The 22,584-nt window shown below is 50.0% G+C and overlaps 1 protein-coding gene across 2 annotated transcripts; it reads right to left on the minus strand.

The window, feature by feature from the left end:
- Positions 1–8,630: 8,630 nt before the first annotated feature.
- Positions 8,631–22,492, minus strand: CCNDBP1 (cyclin D1 binding protein 1). Of its 2 annotated transcripts, XM_075011869.1 has the most exons (11): positions 22,287–22,492; positions 22,126–22,185; positions 20,721–20,800; positions 20,015–20,096; positions 19,472–19,568; positions 19,042–19,115; positions 18,696–18,772; positions 13,912–14,165; positions 13,376–13,436; positions 12,746–12,792; positions 8,631–10,152 (listed from the first exon to the last, which is right to left on the minus strand). In XM_075011869.1, exons 1-11 carry the CDS (start codon positions 22,420–22,422, stop codon positions 10,044–10,046), a joined length of 1,077 nt encoding a protein of 358 aa, XP_074867970.1. In that variant the 5' UTR covers positions 22,423–22,492; the 3' UTR covers positions 8,631–10,043. The 2 variants fall into 2 exon arrangements, with proteins under 2 accessions (XP_074867970.1, XP_074867971.1); XM_075011870.1 differs by lacking the exon at positions 22,126–22,185.
- Between the last annotated feature and the right edge of the window lie 92 nt (positions 22,493–22,584).

Below are 22,584 nucleotides of genomic sequence, written 5' to 3' on the forward strand. Positions count from 1 at the left end.
GGCCCTGTTTCCCTCACTGGGGCAAGGGGTGATCTGGGGGGAACCCAGCCCTCATCCACTCATGCCAGGTTCCAGCCCAGGGACCCTGTGCAGCTGCCATCAGGAAGAGCTGACTCCCTTAGCCCAACAGCTCTCCTCCCTGGGCCACTTCCCCAGATTCACCCTGGTACCTTCTCCAGGCCAGAGCAGTCACAGGTCCTCACTCTTGACCTTGTAGAAGCTCCTACTCTCCCCTCTGTGATCTCTGGTGTTCCAGCTGCTCAGCTCTGCTCCTCTCAAACCTGTTCACCTCTCACACTCTCCTCCTGCCCTGCCCCCCTATGAAGGGTTTTAAAGGCCTCTTATTGGCCCAGTCATTGGGGCCAGCTGACTTTAATCAGGCTGAGCCATCTCCCACCCAGCTGCCTGTGGATTGCCCTGCAGGCCCTTCTGCTTGTTTAGGCTTCCTTCACCTTGGCCCTGACACACTAAGCCTCTGGAAACAATCCTGCATTTGGATTCCACAAAAGCATTTACAAAAGAGTCTGATGAACGTTACTCCACTCAAAACTGAAGGACCTAGACCCATTCTAAAGCCTTGTGCCGTCCCCAACTACTGATTCTCTGAGGCTCTTCCCCTCATCCCCAAGACCTGCCCCTGCCACGCTAATTGAAAAAATAGTAGACCCACCTCACTGCTCCCCAGGGGCTGGCTAGTCTTTGCTTTATCACCTAGGAATAATTCACTGCCAGAGCAGCAGAGCTAAAGAATGACCACCTGCCGGGATCTTTCCCTGCTGTCAAGAAACAAACGTGCTGTCACATGGCAAACATTACTTAAAGTAGACTTTTAAAACTTTCCTATTTTTCCAACTTTCCAATTTTTGGGGGAATGACAGTACCCTTGGGTGTCAAGTATGGGAGGGGTAGCCGTGTTAGTCTGGATCTGTAACAGCAACAAAGGGTCCTGTGGCACCTTATAGACTAACAGAAAAGTTTTGAGCATGAGCTTTCGTGAGTACAGACTCACTGATGAAGTGAGTCTGTGCTCACGAAAGCTCATGCTCAAAACTTTCTATACTTCGTCTTCGTCTCTAAGGTGCCACAGGACCCTTTGCTGCTGCTACCCTAGGGTGGTGCATCTATTCTTCCATTTAGTTACACTTCACACTTGTCCAAGAGACTCTTTCTTTTACAGTGGGCTGGGTCAGATTACCTGGTGGGGGCCCACACAGTTACACAAAAATGTTGATTCCTCAGCAGGACAGCAAATGCACTTTTGAATTCTGAGGACTTTTCCCCAAAACATCTTTGCTTCTGGTTACTGTGCAGAAATAATAAATCCTTGCTCTAAGCAGCCAGTAGGCATCCTTCAGTCTGCATAGACTATGGATCGCACCCTTTAAAGTTTCAATTGAGGACTTCATTTACAGCGTCTATTGTGACTATAAAGACCCACACGAGAGTGACAGTCCTTGCTGCATCTCTTGCAGATGTAGTGGGTGTCTGGCAAGTCCTTAGTGTGCTTTCTGTGCGCTCGCTTCTCCTCTGCTAGCTGTCTGATCTTCAACTCGCCCTTCTGAAGGCCCTTGTGTAACCCCTGCCTCCATCTGGTGCGGTCGTCTGCTAGTTCTTCCCAGTTGTCCAGCTCGACATCTACCTCTCTGAGATCTCTCTTGCAGACATCTTTGTAACGCAACTGGGGGCGTGCGGGAGGTCTTTTGCCAGAGGCTAGCTCACCATACAGGATGTCTTTTGGAATCCTTCCATCGTTCATCCTGTGGACGTGGCCAAGCCAGCGGAGTCGACGCTGCCTGAGGAGGGTGTGCATGGTTGGGATTCCAGCTTGCTCGAGGACGGCAGTGTTGGTAACTCTGTCCTTCCATGATATTCCAAGGATGCGCCTGAGGCAATGCAAGTGGAAGACGTTTAGCCTCTTTTCCTGGCGGGCATACAGGGTCCAAGTCTCGCTGCCATAAAGGAGGGTGCTGAGGATGCAGGCTCTGTAGACCTGCATTTTGGTGTGAGTGTACAGCTTGTTGTTATTCCACACTCTCTTGCTGAGAGAGTTATTCCACACTCTCTAAGCAGCCAACCGTTTTATAACTGTGTCTCTCCTGTACTATTCTTCTTCCAACTGGTAAGTAACCTTAGCTCCTGTTTACTTTTTAATATTTCTGATGCTACTTTCAGTGAATGTCATGGAGGTGATGTTTATATTCTCAGATCTTTAGAGACACACTAGGATTGGAATCTCCTTCCACTCCTTTGTATTTATTCATAACCGGGGGCAAAAGTAACACATTTCTTACAGCTAGTAAGAAACCTACCCTCCCCCACTTTGTGGGGCCACTGCAATAAAACAGTGCCTGTAAGAAATGGGTGTCATGTGGAATGCAGGGGGGTCGGGGCATAGGGATGGGGTGGGGGTTCAGGAAGCAGGAGGCTGGGATGTGGAGCACTGTTCTAAGATTTTTAACCCATTAGTGGAGTGAGTTTTGTCTTGTGCACCAATACTGAGGTCGTGTGCTTGTTCAGATGTATGCCACTATGGCACTGCACCCATCAGTTACTAATGGACGTGCTTCTTAAGCATGCACATGCACACGCACACATGGAGGGAAGGGGGGAGCCTAGGCACACACATATATCCCCCAAAGGGAAGGGGAAACCCAGCCACATACACACACCCTACAGGGAAGGGAGGAGCACAGCCCCACACACACCATCCCCTACAGATTAGCTGCTCCTCTTCTCTAAGGGCCCTGGCATAGGCACAGCCTCCATCAATCTCAAGAGATGGAAAAAGTCTGTTTTTACTAGAACATCCACTCCAGCTGCACACTGCTTCCATGAGAGAGGGAAGCAGCACTGTCTGCCTCTTATATGTACAGGAACTGGAACCTGTCCCAAGGCAGACAGTTGGCAGCCTGTGGCTAACTGGGATTAAACTTTAGAAATTCCTGGCACCTATCCTGGAAAGACATTTCCCTTCAACTCTCATGAGTCTGAAATGTCTCTTCTGACTATTCCTATCCATTTGCTGCTATTGCTACCGATCCAATCACAAGTTCCCCTGTTTGTACACGCTACACAGGAACGAGTGAGCAACTGCTGTCTTCAGCTAGCTGAATGTCTCTGCAAGCACATCACAGATAGCCATCAGTGCTCTAGAGACAGGACAACACTTAGGCTGTGGCCACACTTTGCCAAAACTTTGAAATGGCCATGCAAATGGCCATTTCGAAGATTACTAATGAGGCACTGAATTGAATATTCAGCGCCTCATTAGCATTAGGACGCTTTCGGCCGCGGTGCTTCGAAAGCAACGCTTTCAAAAGCGCGCGGCTCGGCGCGGCTACACGGGGGTCCTTTTCGAAAGGACCTTGCACCTTTTGAAATCCCCTTATTCCCCTCCGCTGAGAGGAATAAGGGGATTTTGAAAGGTGCGGGGTCCTTTTGAAAAGGACCCCCACGTAGCCGCGCACTTTCAAAAGTGGCGCGGCCGTCAGCATCCTAACGCTAATGAGGTGCTGAATATTCAATTCAGCGCCTCATTAGTAATCTTCGAAATGGCCATTTGCATGGCCATTTCGAAGTTTTGGCCAAGTGTGGCCACAGCCTTAGAACCATAGAATCATAGAACAATAGAGCTGGAAGAGATCTAAAAAAAGCCATCGAATCCAGCCCCCTGCCCTAAGCAGGACCAAACCCATCAGATCAGCCCAGCCAGGGCTTTGTCGAGGCGAGACTTAAACACCTCCAGGGATGGAGACTCCACTACTTCCCTGGGCAGACCATTCCAATGCTTCACCACCCTCCTAGTGAAAAAGTTTTTCCTAATGTTCAACCTGGACTTTCCCAACCACAACTTGAGACCATTGTTCTGTGTTCTGCCATCTATGACCACTGTGAACAGCCTCTCTCCAGCCTCTTTGCAACCTCCCTTCAGTAAGTTGAAGGCTGTTATCAAATCCCCCCTCAGTCGTCTCTTCTGCAGACTAAACACTCCCAATTCCCTCAACCTTTCTTCACAAGTCATGTGCTCCAGCCCCCTAATTCTTCTGGTCACCCTCCGCTGGACCCTCTCCAGTGTATCCACATCCTTCCTATAACTGGGGGCCCAGAACTGGACACAGAACTCCAGATGCGGCCTCACCAAATCTGAATAAAGAGGAACAATCACTTCTCTGGATCTACTGGCAACGCTCCTCTTGATGCAACCTAATATGCCATTAGCCTTCTTGCTACAACGGCACACTGGTGACTCATGTCCAGCTTCTCATCCGCTACAACTCCCAGGTCCTTTTCTGCAGAACTCGTACCGAGCCAGTCGGACCCCAGCCTGTAACAATGCTCGGGATTCTTCCGGCCCAAGTGCAGGACTCTGCACTTGTCCTTATTGAACCTCATCAGATTTCTTCCAGACCACTTGTTAGGTCTATATGGCAAATAAACTGCCCAGCCTAGCTAATTCAGATTTGGGCTAACATGCTACTTTATTGCAGTGTTGACAGACAGGGTCCTAGAGATCAGGCTTCAACCTGAGCTTGAATATCTTCACTGCAATTAAATAGCCACTTAGCCTGAGCATGCCAGCCGAAACCAGTCAGGACAACCACGGGCGTGTAACTACACTGTTCAACAGTCCTCTAAACTGAAAGCGTACACGGCTGTAGTCCTGACCAGTCTCCCATATGGCTGTGAAACCTGGACCTTGTACAGAAAACATATAAAACTGCTGGAGCGCTTCCACACACACAGCCTGAGGTCAATACTGCACATTCGATGGCAGGACAGAGTTACGAACCTAGAAGTCCTGGACAGAGCAGGAACCAGGAGCATCGAAGCCACAATTCTGAAAGCCCAACTTCGCTGGACAGGGCGTGTCATACTAATGGAGGAGTCAAGAATCCCTAAGCAACTCCTCTACGGTGAACTCTCCCAGGGCAAAAGGAATCAAGGTAGGCCTTGCAAGAGGTATAAAAACTGCATGAAGGCCAACATTGCTCATGCTGGTTTAAAACCAGATCAGCTACAGCAGCACGTAAAAGACTGAACAGGCTGGCGTGCTCTTGTATGACATGCGTATGACAACTTTGAAGAGCAGTGACGCATACGCCTCTTTGATGCTCATGAGAGGAAGAAAGCAACAGCAGCAGCCGCACCAGGGGAGCCAGGACAATTCCCTTGCCCCCCACTGTGAACGTCTATGCCGTTCAAAGCTTGGACTCCTCAGCCACATGCAAATCCACAACCGATGAACCAGTGCAAGCTCAAGACATCATCATTGGACACGACGGACTACCTCTCTCTCTCTCTCTCTATATATATACACACATATGCCTACTGACGAACCTTTAGCCCTATTGGCTCATCTGGCATTAGTAAATGGGGACCTCCAGTGGTGAAGATGTGAACAGCAAATGTGCCGTAAGCTGAGAATTTTAATACATCATCAAAACAAAAAGCAGTCAAGTAGCACTTGAAAGACTAGCAAAATAGTTTATTAGGTGATTTCGTGGGACAGACCCACTTCTTTAGACCACAGCCAGACCAGAACAGACTGTCCCACGAAAGCTCACCTAATAGACTATTTTGCTAGTCTTTAAAGTGCTACTTGACTGCTTTTTGTCTTGATAGTGTATAGACTAGCACGGCTTCCTCTCTGTTCATACATCATGTTCATTTGTTACTTCATTATTTTTTCACTGGGGATATGGTGAGAGACATGTCTACAGAGCAAAAATACTCCAGTAATAGCAGATCTCAGAGCTCCTCTCCACAGCTCTGCGCTCAAGCCATTGCAGGGAAAACAGTCATATAACATTCTGGCTGAGGCTCTGAAATCCAGGGAGATGGGTCTCAGGGCCTGAACTAGAATGGTTACATAGTTAATTTTAGTGCTGTAGTATGAGCACTGCAAGAGCAAATCTGCACACCTGGCCTGCGAGCGTACAGCTACACAGCAGCTGCACACTCCCAGCTGGCCCATGCTAGGGCTGCAGGCCGGCTGCACTGCTGCATAGACTTCTGGGCTACGGCTGTAGCCAAGCTCTAGAGCGCTGGGTAGCGGAAGAGTGCCAGTGATCAGGCCCCACCCAACTCCAGAAGTCTCATGGTAATGGAACATCCCTGCAGCCCAAGCTCTGCTAGCCAAAGCAGACTAGCATGGGCCAGGTGCAGGTTTTAATTTGCTGGGCAGCCATCGCCTTAGACTTACTGCTCCTAAAATGTTTTTGTTGTATGGCCACACCTCTTAGTGTCCACTGAAATAAGGAACAAAAAGTTCTGTAGCTCCTTAAAGACTAACACATCTATTAGGTTATGAGCTCTTTCGGGTAAGACCCAATTCCTCAGATTTGGACTAGACAATTAGAATTCAGGGTTTATATAGCACATGGTTTCCCAAACTAGGGGGGCATGAAGAAATTCTGGGGGGGGGGAGGGGGAGGTGACCCAGCCCCCACCCATCATTCTCCAGCCTTTGCTTCTGGCTCTCAGCCCCTGCCATTTCATATGGATGACCCAGCGCAGCCGTTACGAGAACCAGGTTGCCAGCGAAGACCCACGTGGAGCTAGCAGCCTCCTGCAAAGGTGACTGAATGTGGGTTGGAGCGGGACTGGGTGGAAGAGGAGGATGGGAGGCTGGAGATGGGGTAAGAGCAGAGGCTAGTGGTGCCTGGCTTTGTGGGAGGGTAAGGGCTCAGGCAGGTGGCTTGCAGCAGCTGGCCCTGGCATGGGGTGGCTTGGGTTGGTGGGCAGGCAGCTGATACATGGCTGGGTGGGTGGCTGGTGGGTAGGCAGCTGGTCCCAGCAGTACAGGGCTCGGGTGGGTGGGCTGCTCTGGCAGTGCAGATCTCAGGTGTGTGGGTGGCTTGCACAGGCAGCTCTGGCAGCTAGCACAGGGCTCAGGCACCCGGCCAGCTGTGGCTGCACTAGGCACCCACAAGGGACCAAGAAAAACTCTTTGCGCTTATTTTTAATTTTAAATATTTGTATATCAAGTTTTTGAGTTTATTTTAAACAACTAATTGAATATTTTGTTAAAAAGGGGGTTGGATGATGGTAAAAAAAGAGGTGGGGGGGCATGAGGGCTTCTCAAAAACCAAAAGTGGAGTGTGATGCTGAAAAGTTTGGGAACCACTGATATAGTGGGAGGTGGGGATGGGTGGGACGGAAGGGAAAAAAGGTCACTAATAGGACCAGTAGAAGCAAGTTACATAGGATGTGTGATGTTCCTCCAAATAGCAAAGGTGGGGAAATTGCCCTTGTAATGCATAAGATAACTGGAATCCCAGTTAAGGTCTAATTTAAAAGTGAAGATGGGAGAGACATATGCCCACAAAACATGGAGGAGATGGCTATTGCATGAACCTGTTTTCACGGAGGTAATGGGAAGAGCAGGTTTTCAGCATGAGACAGTGAGCAAGTTCCAGCTGCTTGCATAAGAGAGCTAAGCTGCTTGCTCAGCTGAGGCGGGAAAGTAATGCTGACAGTGACATTTTAAGCTACTGCTCAGCGGCGGCTGTGCAGGTGTGCTAGCAATGCACAGCAGGACAGCAAAACACCACTGCTTCTCTGCTGCGGTAAGAGACAAGCTAATTCCTTAGTTTTCAGAAAATACCCATCTTTTGGAATGCAAGAGGCTGTTTTTCTGACATGGCAGTTGTCCTAGATCATGGTTTCCCAAACTGGGGGGGGGGGGGAGATTTGCGAGGTGACACAGCCCCCCCCGCACAATTCCCCACACCTGAAGAAAGTGTCTGTTTGCTTCCAGTTCTCAGTCCTTGCCCTTTCACATGGGTGACCCAGCACAGCTGCTAAGAAAATCAGGCAGCTGGTGAAGACCTACATGCAAACATGAGTGAGTGTAGGTGGGGAGAATGGGGTTAGATGGGGTGCTGGAGGTGCCTGGTTCAGAAGGAGATGAGTGGTGCCTGGCTTTGTGGGAAGGGAGTTGCTCAGGTGGGTGGCTTGTGGGGCTTGGGCGGCCAGATGGCTTGCAGGACTTGGGCAGCTGGCCCCAGCAGTGCGGGGCTCAGGCAGTGTGGGCTGGTGGCTGGTCCAGGCAGCTCGGGACTTGGGCAGCCAGAAGGCGAGCATGTGGCTGGCCCCAGCGGCTGGTGGGCAGGCAAGTGGCTGGCCCTGGTGGTGCGGGCCTCAGGCAGGTGGCTCTGGCAGTGCAGATCTCAGGGGGGCAGGTGTCTAACACAGACAGCTCTGGCGGCTAGCATGGGGCTCAGGAACCCGGCACCCACAAGGGTGCAGAAAACTATTTGTACTTATTTTTAAATTTTAAATAACTTATCTCAAGTGTTTATTTTAAATTATAAACTGATTTTTTTGTTGGGGGGGCAGGTTGGATGATGGTAAAGAAGAGGCGGGGGGAGCATGAGGATTTCTCAAAAATCAAAAGGGGGGCATGATGCCAAAAAGTTTGGGAACTCCTGTCCCAAACAGAGCAGCCTTACTTGGGGTATAGTGTTAATCACAGCTCCACCTACAGAAAACATCCTAGGCTTTGCATGGGGTGAGGGGCAGTTCCATTAGCCAGGCTGCCAAATCTATAGAGCTCTCAAGAGGCCACTTTCATCCTGAGCTCAACCCAAGGAGAGGGATGCAAAGCAAAAGCCAAAAGACAACAGAACTTCTCATATAAGTCTATGTTTTTATTGGGCTGATTTGCTCTTGGAAGAGGTCCTCATATAGCCCCAGGCAGTCCTGAGAACCACAGGACCCTCCTTCCCAGAGCATGAAGTGCAGTCATCCTTCTCTTGCCCTTTTTCCAAAAGATTTTTACTAAATAGCTTTGCAAATAATCTCCAAACATGCCTGGAGGCAGGTTCAAAGTACATTGTTACAAAGTTTTTATCCCCCCTGCATTAGTTTATCCTCCCTCACAGGACCCAGTTCCTTCCCCAATGCTATGGAATCAGCATTCTGACTCTTTCCTCTTACTCCATATGGGTACCTGTCAAATCAATCTCCAGCACCTGTGAATGATGACAAAAGCAAACAGCCTGGATTATCATTGCCTCTTGCCAAGAAGACTGGGCCCTGAGCAGCAGAGCTGCACGCTGCACCTACCCAGCCTTGCATCCCACTAAGGCAAGGTCCAGAAGACTCACAATGCATCTTGAGTGCAGCCAGAATCTGAAGGGCTACAGGAGCTTCAACACTGGCTGCTACTTTGCAGTGTAGCAGGTGCCATTGTCCTGTCTCCCATCGTGAAGTGGATTCCCTCTCGGAAGGGGAGGATGTGCTGGGTGGATACACAGGAGTCAACAACATTCACTCTAAAGTTACATTTAAGCCACGTTAAATGTCTTATGTTCTTACGCAGCATCCTGAGTCCAGTAACCAGCTGCTTCCAAGGAAAGCAAACCCATGCCAGCCAAGCACTGAAGTCTCACTTTGTCTTTAGGCCACGCCTATCCTGATGGCATCAAGGGGCCTCACATCAAGAAGTGACCATGACCCTGGGATTTTAAGGAAAGGTGCTGCATTTTCCAAAAGCAGCACTCTAGTTCTCACAGAGCCAAGGAGCTGTTGAACTAGCAGATAACTGTTCCTTGTACCATCACTGGACAAGAGCAAGCTCCCCCTACTTCTTTCCCATTATCCAGAGGAAAGTGAGGACATCACGCCCTATCTTCTCAGGCTCGCTGGAGAAAATGTACCCTTCATGGTCCAGTCCAGCCTCACAAAAGTATCAAGTCCCTTACCCCTTCACAGAAAAAGCCACTACATGAACCTAGTGTCATTTTATTAACCTTTCTGTCCTGTGGGACAGCTCTAAGAGCCAAGGACCGGGGGGGTGCAAGCACGCGGCGCAAAGGCACAATATCAAGAGGCAGCTTCTTATTGTCCCAGGAAACAAAGCAAAGCTGACAGTGCTGGCAACTGCCAAACATCAGCAAGTCAGACTTGACATCTGCAAAGTGCTTCCAAGCCAAAAAAGCTCTTCCCTCAAAAGCCAACCCCATCATTCTCAGTGTTCAGACACACCCAAAAGGCAGCTGTTAAAGACCCCTGCTACGCCTTGTGGGGGCATAGAAGTGTTAAAGTTCACTCTGTGTGAAGTCCTTAATTTTGTCCATGTTGTGATCTATTGCATCACCGAGAAACTGAACCCAGCCTTCTTCTGATGGGGGGCACACATGGCTTGCCCTGCAGAAAAGAGGAAGGCATTAGAATGACTCTGTGGTACTGAATATCTAAGCACCTGCAGCCCACAGGAGTGCCAAGTTCCAAAGGACCATATCGCAAAGAGCTAGATTAGCGTAGGGTTACGAAAGAAAGGTCTCTGCAACCTCAGAGTACCCTTGTCAGGCAGACAGCTGTGCACACCTTCAGCCCATTCTCAGCAAGGAGTGGTCTCTGGACAAGAGCCTACATACACATCCACCCTTCGCTGCACTATTCTGCCAGGGAAGATTCTTTATTCCATTCTGGTCTGTATGTCTCCTACTTTCTCTCCACACCACACAACCTGTCACCTCTACTCTCAGGTGTGTCCACTTTACACTCATTCCTAGCAATCTCTGCATCCTACAGGGAGAGGTTTGCCTCACTTTATATCAATGTGGGGAACCTCCTTTGGCTCCAGGACCACTGACCCACAGAAAAAGAGTCAGCCAAGGACACACACAAGTGAGAAGCAAAACACACACCTCCCTGACATGGCCCCCAAGTGAGAGGAAGAACCCAAAGAAGGAGACAGACAGACAGACAGACAGACAGAGACAGACAACTCACTCATGCAACTCAGGGCTTCCCCGCAGGACCAGATTCACTCTTCTAGGGGCCCAGGGTTAGATTTTGAGGGTTTCCCTATACTCCAAGGTGAGGCCAAAAATGAAGGGATCAGTGCATCGGAGCGGGCTGTGTGAACAGGAAGTAGGATCTGGGGTGGCAGAGGATTGGGGCCCTTATCTGGCACAGCTGTCGTTTGGTGATTCTGTGCTGCCTTGCACTTGCAGGTACCACTCTCCACTGCTCCCACCGACCAAGATTCCACCCCAATAAGAGCGATAGGTGTGGAGCCTGCAGGCGACAGCAGGGACAGAGCTTCCCTATGCTGCCATTCCCCCAGATGGGGTGGAGATGGGGAGAGCCGCTTCCTTTCCCCTGCAAATGAGCTTTAGTGCCAGCATCACTTGCACTCCAGCCATGCAGGGGAGCACTGAGGCTCAGAGACCTGCTGGAGAACTGAAGTCTGAGGGCCAACTCGCCCTGCTGGGGGAAAGAGGTGGAGAAGCTCCAGGCCTTGCTGCATGTTCCCTATCCCTGTTTTACGTCTGTCGTTCAAGAAGGTTGATAAATTGTACCAGGTCCAGGGAAAAACCTAGCAAATGACTAAAGGATTAGAAAACCAGTCTCATGCCAATAAGAACTCCTCCCATCTCTTTGCCTTATGGAAAAGAAGGTATAATAGCAACTATCAGTCTGTAAGTAACTACACAGGGAGCAAATACTTAATACAAGGCTTGCCAGCATAGCTCACATTACACCTTTACTACAGGTTGGAAGGTGAAACTACACAAAGTCAGCCGAGAAATAAGGTTTAAATGTTTAGCAGTGATAATTAATCACTAGGGCTGTGGTCAAGTCTCCATCTGAAGATACAGTTTAATTCAAAAGAAGTTTTTGTGGGACACGGATGTCCTATAGGCCAGCACTACACAGGGCGTCATACTAGATCAGTCGTCCCCAACCTTTTATGCCCAAGATAATTTTCAACCCAAAATCTATCCTGTCCCTTCCATGAGGCCCCACCCCCCTCTTCCATCACCACACACTTTTACTGGGCTGGGCACCTGGGGTTTGGTGTTCGGGGGGAGGGAGTGCAGAAGGGGTATAGGCACAAACTCTGGGAAGGAGGTCGGCGCTGGGGCTTTGGGTGCAGGAGAGGATATGGGATGCTGGCTTAGAGGGAAGTTGCAGTGGGGCAGGCGCTTGTGGTACAAGAGGGGGTATGGGGTGCCGGGTGAGTCGGGGCAGGCATACAGCTGACTCTGGAATCGGGTTCAGTACCAGAGTGTGAGGTGCAGGAGGGGCTCAGAGAGGAGCCAGGGCTGCACCAAGGGCTTAGAGACAAGCTCTAGGAGGAGATGTGGCATGGTGTCTCTGGGATGAACCTCATAACTACAGCTGGGAGTGCAGGAGGGGTGTGAGGTGCTGGCTCTAGGAGGCGAGGGGTCAGGGCTGAGGCTGGGATCTCGGAGGGGAGTTCCTTGTCTGCCCTGACTCCACATTACCCTAACAAGAGACCGACACACACCACTGCTGCCCTTGGGATAGCGCACATGGCTCTGAACACCGCTCCCTGTTCCAGGCCCATGGAAGCGGTCAGGGCGGCCACAACAGTGCACTGAGACTCTTGCCTGCGCTCACTTCAAACAGGGAGAGCAAGGGAGGGAACTGGTGGCCACAGGGACTCTGCCAAGTACTGATCACAATTGACTGGGGGACTCCTCTGCATCAACTGGACTATTGACCAGTTCGTAATAATCCCTTCTGGCTTGTGACTTCATGAAACTCCCATCTCTCTCCCGCTAGCCCTCACCCCAAGGTGCAAACCATGCCTGCTCTCCACAATACTACAGAGGAGCCCAGACTGAGCCACCGCTGGCAGAGCTCCTCTATCAGTACCCAGAAAGGGCAAGATTCAGGGCAGAGAAAGCAGACACAGACACACACGCTCTGGCACCTTCTACCTCAGTGTGCTCTGAACTCAAGAGAGAGCATCGGCAATACTCACTTTGTGATTTCCAAGACTTTCTTTAATACAGAGACCAGTTTGGCAGCCTAGAGAGAAGCAAAAAGGAAAATAGTTGAGATAACGAGGAAAGCACAGTCCCCCAGCACCGTTATGTGCAGTCAAAGACAACAGCAAGAATCCTCTAAAATAGGAAGCACCCTATCATAGCCATGGAGCAAAGTGATAGGAAGAGACGCCTCTGTACCAACCAAGGGCGGTGACCATTGAAAGGTGGTAGCTCCCCACAAAAGCTACCAAATACTGCCATGAAGGAAGAGAGTCAACTTTGGGTCTCTGCCTCCTTAGCTCCAGAGGCCCCCAGACACTTCTATGGGTCACACAACTATGACAAGACAGAAGTACCAGCACAGGGCATGTACCCTCTCCACGTACTCTCTCCTACTTCTTGGACTCGAGACCCTGAGAGAGAAGGGAGACTACAGCAGAGACAAGTGTGTGTGACCAAACAGAACACATGTAGTTTTTGTACCCAACAATTCGCCACTAGTCCAGGAAACTATTACCGACTGCCCCGAGAGACACTACATCACACTTTCATTTCCTCCACTCCCTGCAAGAGCATGGCTGAAGCCCCCACTGCTCAGAAACTGGAGAGTGGCAGGTACTTACATTGAGTCGCACAGCCAGCTGGTTTGTGGGTGGATACATGCTCAGTGCCAGGTCGTCAACACTAGGGCAGAACACAGAAATTTCAGCATGAGAAGGCAAAAAGCAGTCAAGTAGCACTTTAAAGACTAGCAAAATAGCGCTACTTGCCTGCTTTTTGTTTTGATAGTGTACAGACTAGCACGGCTTCCTCTGTTACTATGCAGTATGAGAAGAAGCGCCTAAGAGTTACCCTGACCAGTGGATGGGTCATATTAACTGTGTGCGCAAGTTAGGATCTACAGAGCACAGCTGAAAACCAACACCAGCCGTATCTATCCAGTGCAGTCTCCTATCTGCCCCAATCCTCAGTGACGGCCTATCCTCAATTTCAGCCAATGCACCTCTCCTACACACTATACCAAGGCACAACTCTCACAAGAGCCCTATGCCCTCATGAGCAAGAGAGGGAAACCATCGCATAATGCAGTTCATTATTAGGTTGGCCTAGAAGGACTGCCCTAGCAGACAGCTCTGAGAGGGTAAAGGGACTAACTCACCTTGGGCTGATTTCATTGGTGATGTCTGCAAGATCATCTAGTTGAGCCACGTGTTCTGGGGTGTCTGCTTTGCCGTGAACCTTCACTGCACCCAAGAGCTTTTTCAGGCAGGCTTTGGAGGCCTTCATCAGGCCCATGCAGGGACCAAGTAGCTTCCGATCAGCCTCAGACCAGTAGATGTCCCTGTTGCCCGGAGAACCCAGCTCCTCATCCTCCATGATGTCACCGTAGGGGTCCTGATCTTCCCCCTGGGCCTAAGAACATATATATTGGAAATGAAGAGCTCACCACCTGTTTCCACAGTGACCCTGAGGGAAATACAACTTGGAGCCCACTTTAAGCACTTTACCAGGTTGCCCTGCAATGCAGAGGTTCCCCAACTTTTCAACATCATGCCCCCTTTTTGATTTTGAGAGACCCTCACACAACCCCAACCTCGCCTTTACAATCAACCACCCCCTCTTAACAAAATAGACCCTCCCTACATAAACACAGGAACAAATCTACACAGACACACCCCTGGAACCCAAACCAGGTTTATTCTACCTTCTACCCAAGACCCACAAACCTGGGAATCCCGACAACCCATCATCTCAGGCATTGGTGCTCTCACCACAGGATTGCCTGGATATCTGGACTCTCTGCTTAGACCCTATGCTACCAGCACTCCCAGCTTTCTTTGAGATACCACCAACTTCCTCAGGAAACTACAGTTCATTGGTGACCTTACTGAGAACACCATCCTGGCCACCATGGATGTAGAGGGCCTTTACAGCAATATCCCGCATGAAGATGGGCTCCAAGCTGTTAGGAACATTATCCCTGATGAGACCGAGGCACAAATGGTGGCAGAACTTTGTGACTTTATCCTCACCCACAACTATTTCAGATTTGAGCACAATTTATACCTTCAAATCAGTGTCACCGCTACAGGCACCCCCATACCCCCACAATATGCCAACACTTTTATGGCTGCCTGGAACAACTCTTCCTCGGGTCTCATCTCCTAGCGCCCCTCCTCTGCCTGCGCTACATTGATTTCATCTTCATCATCTAGACCCATGGGAAGGAGGCTGTTGAAGAGTTCCACCGTGATTTCAACAGTTTCCATCCCACCATCAACCTTAGCCTGGACCAGTCCACATAAGAGATTCACTTCCTGGACACTACTGCGCAGATAAGTGACGGTCACATAAATACCAACCCATACCAAAAACCCATGGACTGGTATGCTTATCTACATGCCTCCAGCTTCCATCCAGAGCACACTATACGATCCACTGTATACAGCCAGGCACTAAGGTACAACCATATTTGCTCTGATCTATCGGACAGAGACAAACATCTACAAGACCTTTACCAAGCTTTCCTCAAACTACAAAGCCCACCTAAGAAAGTGAGGAAACATTGATAGAGCCAGACAGGTACCCAGAAGCCACCTGCTATAAGACAGGCCTCACAAGGAAAAGAAAGAGAACACCATTGACCATCATATACAGCCCCCACCTAAGGCCTCTCCAGTGCAACATCAGTGATCTGCAACCCATCCTGGACAATGATCCTTCACTCTCATAGACCTTGGGAGGCAGGCCTGTCCCCGCCTACAGGTTGCCAACCTTAAACAAATTCTCACCAGCAACTATAGACCACAACATAGTAACCTAAACCTGGAACCAATCCCAGCAAAAAACCTCAGTCAACTCTGCTCATATATCTACACCAGTGATATCATCACAGGACCTAACCACATCAACCACACCATCAGTGGGTCCTTTACCTGCACATCTACTAATATACAATATGCCATCATGTACCAGCAACGCCCCACTGCAATTTACATTGCCCAAACTGGACAGTCTCGACATAAAAAGAAAAAATGGACATAAATCAGACATCAGAAACAGTCGCATACAAAAACCTGTAGGAGAACACTTCAATCTCCCTATACGTTTAGTAACAGATTTAAAAGCAGCAGTCCTACAACAAAAAGGTTTCAAAAATCAAATGGAGAGAGAAATCTCTGAGCTGCAAGTCATTTGCAAAATTGACTCCATCAACTAAGGATTAAACAGAAACTGGGAGCGGCTGGCCCCTCACAAAAGCAGTTTTTGTGCTCTAGTAAGTTCACACCTCCACATTAGACTCTGACAGTGGGCCACATCCCCCGACTGATCTGACTTGTTTTTTCTCTTCTCTTGATGTATACTACTGATAATGGGCCATTTCCACCCTGAATGAACAGACCTTGTCAGCTCTGGCCCCTCATTTTACTGGGACCCCACTCTTTACATACCCCTCTGGACCCGTCACACCCCACACTCTCATGCATCTGATGAAGCGGGTCTTTGCCCATGAAAGCTTACGCTCCAAAATATCTGTTAGTCTATAAGGTGCCACAGGACAACTTGCTGTTCTCGAAGATAGACAAACATGCCTAACTCTCAGATATTTACCAAAATAGTTTTTCTTGGCCCAAAACATTAATACAGCAATGGTCTCCAATATTTTTACACCAAGATCGCTTTTTAAATGTCTGTACAAGCCCCAAGAGCTCACCCATTTCTTGAAGCCCTATCCCCTCCACTTCCCTCCTCTCCCTCATTTGCTGTCCCCAGCCCTTACTAACTTTCGCCGGGTTGAGACGGGGGCACAGGCTCTGGGGCAGGAATGACGGATTTCAGTGCAGGAAGGCATGAAAGGTGCAAGCTTCGGGAAGGAATTTGGGTGTTGGATGAGGTGGACAAGGGACTGCTGGCTCAGGGAGGGGGCACCAGGCTGGAGAGTGTTGGGGTGCGGAGCAAGCCACAGGCTTGTGGATGTGAGGGTGCAGGAGTTCAGGTGGGGGTGCACAAGGGGCTCAGGAGAGCGGGGTTGGGAGTTTGATGGGCTCAGGACACAAATTTGCAGCGTGTGGATTGTGCTGCAGTGTTATGGCAGAAGACTGGGGACAAGAGAGGCTCAGGACAGGGGGTTCTGGTGTACGATAAGCTCAGGATTGAGGTGTGTGAAGACACAGGGGTGTTATGATGCTGTGGTCAGATGGGTGCTTGGCACCACTTGGGGGCTTGTTGGCCAGGCTTCATTTTTAAATAAACTATGTCCAACACAAAAATCTCAGCACTGTATTTACGTAAGGGGCAGGGAACTTGTACTCATGGGGGTCTGGGCGAGGAAAGGGGACAGCTCGGCTGGTACCTGGGGGGTCCCACAGCTGTGCACCAGGTCCGGGGTCTCAGAAAGCGCGTACACTGCTTCCCGTACCCAAACAGCTCGCAGCAACTTCCTCGGCCTGCTGCTTTCCTGCGGTGGGGAGAGTCCCGGGTCTGTGCCAGCTCCAACTGCTCAGGCAGCGCACGCCCCGCTCCTTGCTCCCCACGGCAGCCCTGTGCTACCTGAGCAGTTGGAACTGACATGGACTGGGACTCCCCACACGAAGGCAGAAGTAAGTCACTGGCGGGCAACAGACCTGGCTTTTCAGAAAACATGCCAGCTGTTTGAGGAGGGGAAGCAGCACACGTTTCCTGAGACACTGGCTCTAGTGTACAGCTGCGGGACTTCACCGCCACGCTGCAAGAAGCTAGTGCTACCTCTGTTTTTTCAGACAGACAGTTAGGCCAGTGGCAGGGGGGAAGGACTGATGCAGGGGCTAGGTCACCTCATGCCCCCCCAGTCTGGGAACCTACGCTGTACTGTCTTCATGATTGATGCATCTAACACCCAAGAACTTTTCTGCTTAGAAGACTGACTTAAAAATCAACTCCTCAGGCACATCCAGACCACTGATCAGCAAGTGCCTCACAGGCAGCCCCTGCTCCAATCCTACACCAACAAACTAAACTATGTTAAGACAATAAAAGGCCCCTGGGTTCACTGTAGTCACATATTAAATAGCATAACTAGACTGAGGTTTGGACACAAGTTCCATGCATTGCATGACTGTTTGGGGTCAGAATCAAGATACAAGACACATGACACTCTGGAAAATGTCACAGATTTACTGTACCTGTGCCACATCCCAGATATTAAACAGTCCCTAGTAGGTATGCCTTTAGCAGGCCAGGTGCTTGGGGGTGGGGGGGAGGGATCTTCCTGTCCACAAGGATAGGCCACACAACCTCAATACCCTGATACTGAGCTCTGGGCTTAAGCACTCCAGTGTCACAGTGTGAGCTCTTCCCACCAAGGTCAACTTCAACAGATTCTTGTCCAAAGCTTTTTGACCGTCTCCAGAAGACCAGGCAGTAGGCCCCTATTTGCAGTGACACCTCGCAGCCTTTTCAAGACTGAGCAGATTTTAGGTATTTGAAACGTGGCATCAGAAAGCCTTGATTATACAGATAAGCAAAAGTGAAGACCTATTCCACATTGGATAAAACCCTCTCTAGCTACTCTCTTGGTTTCCTTTTTCTCTACATCTTTGAGAGTCCCAGCTGAGAGCTCATGTACACCTCACTAGCCAGCTCTTATCCTAGTCATCTGTAACATCTGTCTTCCTCCTGCAAACCTCACTGAGCCTGCTGATGCAGTTGTCCATGGATAGGTGCTAACTGTACAGCCCCCAGGGTTCCCATTTGCTTTTCAGACCCTCCACTGACATAAGTCTTTTCCAGTTGGCCTTTAACAACCCAATCACACCAGCCAAGACATCTCAACTCTAACCCTAACCTACAGAAAATTCCCAAATCACTACAGAAGCACCATGTCTCAGTTTCACTACAGCATCACTGGAGGAAATTCTACTGCAATAGGCTCTGTCCCCAGCAAAAATAAATAAACCCCCTCACCTGCTCCATCTCTTCCAGTGCATCCCTGACCACACCCAGGTAAGTGGCCATGGCTGACAAGACTGCTGCCTGGTTATCTGCACACAGAGGTCAGAGAGAGAAGGATGAGGATACTGTATGGATCTTACCCACCATATTCCTCTAGGTCACCGGAACAGTCAAGGTGACCCATTCTGGTTCCTAACCATAGAATGACACTATTTCTGCTGCATGAGCTAGATTCCAAGATATCAGCTGCAGTACTCCCACTTCAGGTTGTTCAGAGAATGCCAATTTTGGAAGCCCAAATCCCACACCCCAGGCTGGGAATGCAGGGCTCTGCCATCCTTGCGTTCATGTCACTCACCTCGTGGCAGGTGGGAAATCTGATCACATGCTTCCCATACACTACCAGTTGATATAAGTTGCTCTTGAGATACACTGCAAAAAAAAAAAAAAAAAAAAAGATAGAATCCCTCAGGGTTCTGGGACCCATAAACATGAACAAGGTATCTACCACTTAGCAAGAGGCAAGAAACAAGAGCTCCAAGAATCAATTTGCCCTAGAGATGCTACTCCAAATTACATGAATTATTGAGCAATACAATATTCCTCTCACCTCCTTCCCAACAATCCTTCCTCTCCAAGGCCTCCTGTTCCTGCCACATGCAGAACTACACTCAGCCCTCTGTGCCCAGTCAGTTACTGTTTGGGGATGAGGATGTGCATGGGGTTTTTCTTTTCTCAACTATTTAACCTTGCAGCATTCAATGGGGGCACTGCTGGATCAGTATTACCTCTGCAGCTGAGTACTGAGAATCACTTCTGTGAGCTGGATCATTCCATCCACTACCTCAGCAGTGGCATCTCGCACCATCTTCCGCAGAGTGATACCTATGGGAGATTGAGCAAGGAATGATGCAGCCTGACTTTACAGCGAAAAGCGGTTTTCTCCTCCCACTTCCAAACAAACAAGGTGAAAGAGTCCACTGCTCCTCCTCTCCCTCAACCATCTCCTCCACCACAGATGTGCCTAGTGTATAAAGCCCCCTCAGAGTAAGCACACGTGCCTCCTGAATTCTCACCTATCCTCAGTTTCCTACAGTATCTCAATACACCTGACAAACACAAATTAAAGTTCACTGCTCCCCACATTAGCTCCATTTATATATGAAGAAACTGAGACATGGAGGAGGAAAATCATAATGCAAACCCCTAACAGAGCTGAGAATGGGAGTCCCTTTGCCTTTGGCACTACCTGCTGCATCTTGCTCCCTTGTGAATGTCAAGTTTCCTTTCAGAAGTGAAGAACTGGCACAAACCTGCTCTCACTGTCTCACCTTGGCCCTTTGGAAGACAATAATACACTGTGGCAGCTGCCAAGACAGTATTCTGGACACCTTCACTCAGTTTCTGACAGTCCTGAAAACAATGGACAAAAATGATCAAGGAGGGGTTATTCTGCAATCCCATTAAAATCCACCAGCTCCATCTGAAGGCAGATCACCTTCTCTCAGCTCGAAACTCTATCAATCTGAAAAGAGATAAAAAGCCTGTTGACAATGATGGACCAAGGCGGTGAAGGACCAGAGTAAAACACCGTTAGAATTCTTTTGAAATGTAGCAATAGAGTAAGTACAGTCTGGTGATCAGCTACCTAATGCTGTGCCATACTCTGGGCATCAGAGCGCCTTCTCCCTACCTCACTACACTCTCATATCGGTAACTTGGTACTGTCAGGTTGGCAGGGAGCAGCTCATACTATTGCCTTGAACTATGGCTTTTTTCCCCATAAACCCCTGGTTTCAAATCTTTGAAGGTGATGAGCTATTCCCTCAGCCCCAACAATTCCCTATGGTACAAGACTGGAAAGTCACCTGCCACTATAAACAAAAGCGAAGAGTAAGATTATATCTCACAAACATCAATGAGAAGAACCATTTGTTTTATTTTTAATCCAAACTTTGTTGTAGTTCAGGGGAGCAAGATGCACAAAGAGACCAATATGGAAAAGGAGATCTTCCTTGATGCAGGACTTGAACCCACCTCTGCAGAAGGCAACGGTGGCCTGGAAAATGCCAGGCTCAACTTGGTAGCTTCCTGAGATGTTGCTTTGAACGTCTGGCCTAAGAAACAATTAAATGGAATCAGGCAGTGTTTCAGACAAAGGAACAGATACTAGCACACACTCAGACACTAGGATACACTCCCTTTTCCTCTATCTGCCCCACCTGTTAGATAAAGCCTACATCAGTTGCCAGGTCAGAACTCAATTTCAGGAAAGAGATGGAGGGAATTCAGAGGAGCACCAGCTGACAAACTGATCGAATTAAGGCTCATTGAGCCAAATCTCCTGGCAACAGCAGAACCAGCTGCTTGACAAAAAGGGGCAAAAAGCTCTGCAAAGGTTGTAGGAAAACTTATGAAACTAAAGAATTAAAATTAAGAAACTAAAATATTTGCTGGTAAAAAAAAATTACCCCTTTACGAAATAAACAAAAACTGAAAATAACAAGTTATGAAACCAGAATGTAAAAAGAGAAAAGAAATTAAAAAAAAAATCAAAAGTAAAGTTAAAAAAGTAAATAAATAAAAATCTGCAGTAATGTGACAAAAATGCCTTAAAATAAACAAGGACAAACCTCTTTGCTGTTCAGTTAGCTAGCAAGAAAGAAAAAGAAGCAAGAAAAAGGAAAAACCAAGAAAGGAAAGGAAGGCCAAGGTGGAAGGAGTGCAGCAATGGTAACTATTTCAACAGGAACAACAAAAAGTCTTGTGGCACCTTATAAACTAACAGATATTTTGCAGCATGAGCTTTCATGGGCACAGACCTGCTTCGTCAGATGCACGAGTGGGGCGGTGGTTTCAGAGGGGTATTTAAGGAGTGGGGTCCCAGGAAAGGGGGAGGGCCAGAGCTGACAAGGCCTATTCAGCAAGGCAGAAATGACCCAGTATCAACAGTACTTATCAAAAGAGAAACACACGAGTCAGGCCGGAGTTTTGCTGTTCTGCAAGTGACAGGCGAGCAGGGCTCCCTCGCTGCTATGTCAGCAGGTTAACGGAGTGGCGTGAGGAGCCGCTTGGATCAGGTCTGATACAGAACAATCCGGCTGAGGAAAACCAGGTCAAAATGACCGTTTCCTGCTCTAGCGCCTCCGTCAGCGCAATCGGCTCAAGGCCCCCCCGGCGCTGCTTTCGCACCGGCCGATGCAAACGGTTCGTTACAGCGCGTGTGCGAACACCCGGCGCCTGCCAGCGGCGCAGCAGAGCGGCCGGCTCGCGAACGTCTCCCACGGGCCGGACTCGAACACCGGTCCCTCGGCCTCCCAACGCCCCGGGAGCCGCGCTCGGCCCAGCGCCGCGGCCGGCCAGTCACAGCGGAGCGCAGGCCCGGCACGATCCGCAGGAAAGCCGCTGCCCCGTCCCTCCGGCCGCCGCGCTCGGCGCGTACCCAGCGTGTCCCAGAAGCGCTGCTGCTCGAAGGCCTCGCTCGTCTGCGGCGACTCCCCGTCTGCAAACACACCCGCAGCGCACCTCAGACCGGGCCGGGCCGGGCCGGGCCGGGCCGGGCCCCTCCTCCGCCCCCGCCCGAGCGAAGCCGCGAGACGTTACCTCGCATCCGGGACAAGGCCGCGCGCAGCACCTCGCGGAGATGCCGCAGCGGCTCCAGGGCCAACACGGCCCCCGCAGCCCCAGCCTCCATCCGCTCAGCCTCACACAGCCGGGGCCCGCCCCCGCTGCTGCGCATGCTCCGTGTCCTCGCCCACCAGCGGCTCCCGGACCTGCCCGTCACATCGGCGGGAGCCGCGCCCGGAGCCGCTCCGCGGGGCAGCCGCACTACTCCCCCCCCGCAGCCGAACCGCTCCGCGGGGCAGCCGCACTACTCCCCCCCCCCCACAGCTGAACCCCT

The sequence above is a fragment of the Carettochelys insculpta genome, chromosome 17, assembly GCF_033958435.1.
Source record: "Carettochelys insculpta isolate YL-2023 chromosome 17, ASM3395843v1, whole genome shotgun sequence".
Lineage (NCBI taxonomy): Eukaryota > Metazoa > Chordata > Testudines > Carettochelyidae > Carettochelys > Carettochelys insculpta.

Bases quoted from the DNA above. Each gene is read 5' to 3' on its own strand.
- CCNDBP1 (XM_075011869.1), bottom strand. From the start codon at position 22,422: ATGCGCAGCAGCGGGGGCGGGCCCCGGCTGTGTGAGGCTGAGCGGATG. The intron at 20,097-20,720 runs GTGGGTTCAAGT...CATTGTTTTCAG, and splicing joins CACCGTTGCCTTCTGCAGAG to GACTGTCAGAAACTGAGTGA. The intron at 18,773-19,041 runs GTGAGTGACATG...CTCTGTGTGCAG, and splicing joins GATTTCCCACCTGCCACGAG to ATAACCAGGCAGCAGTCTTG.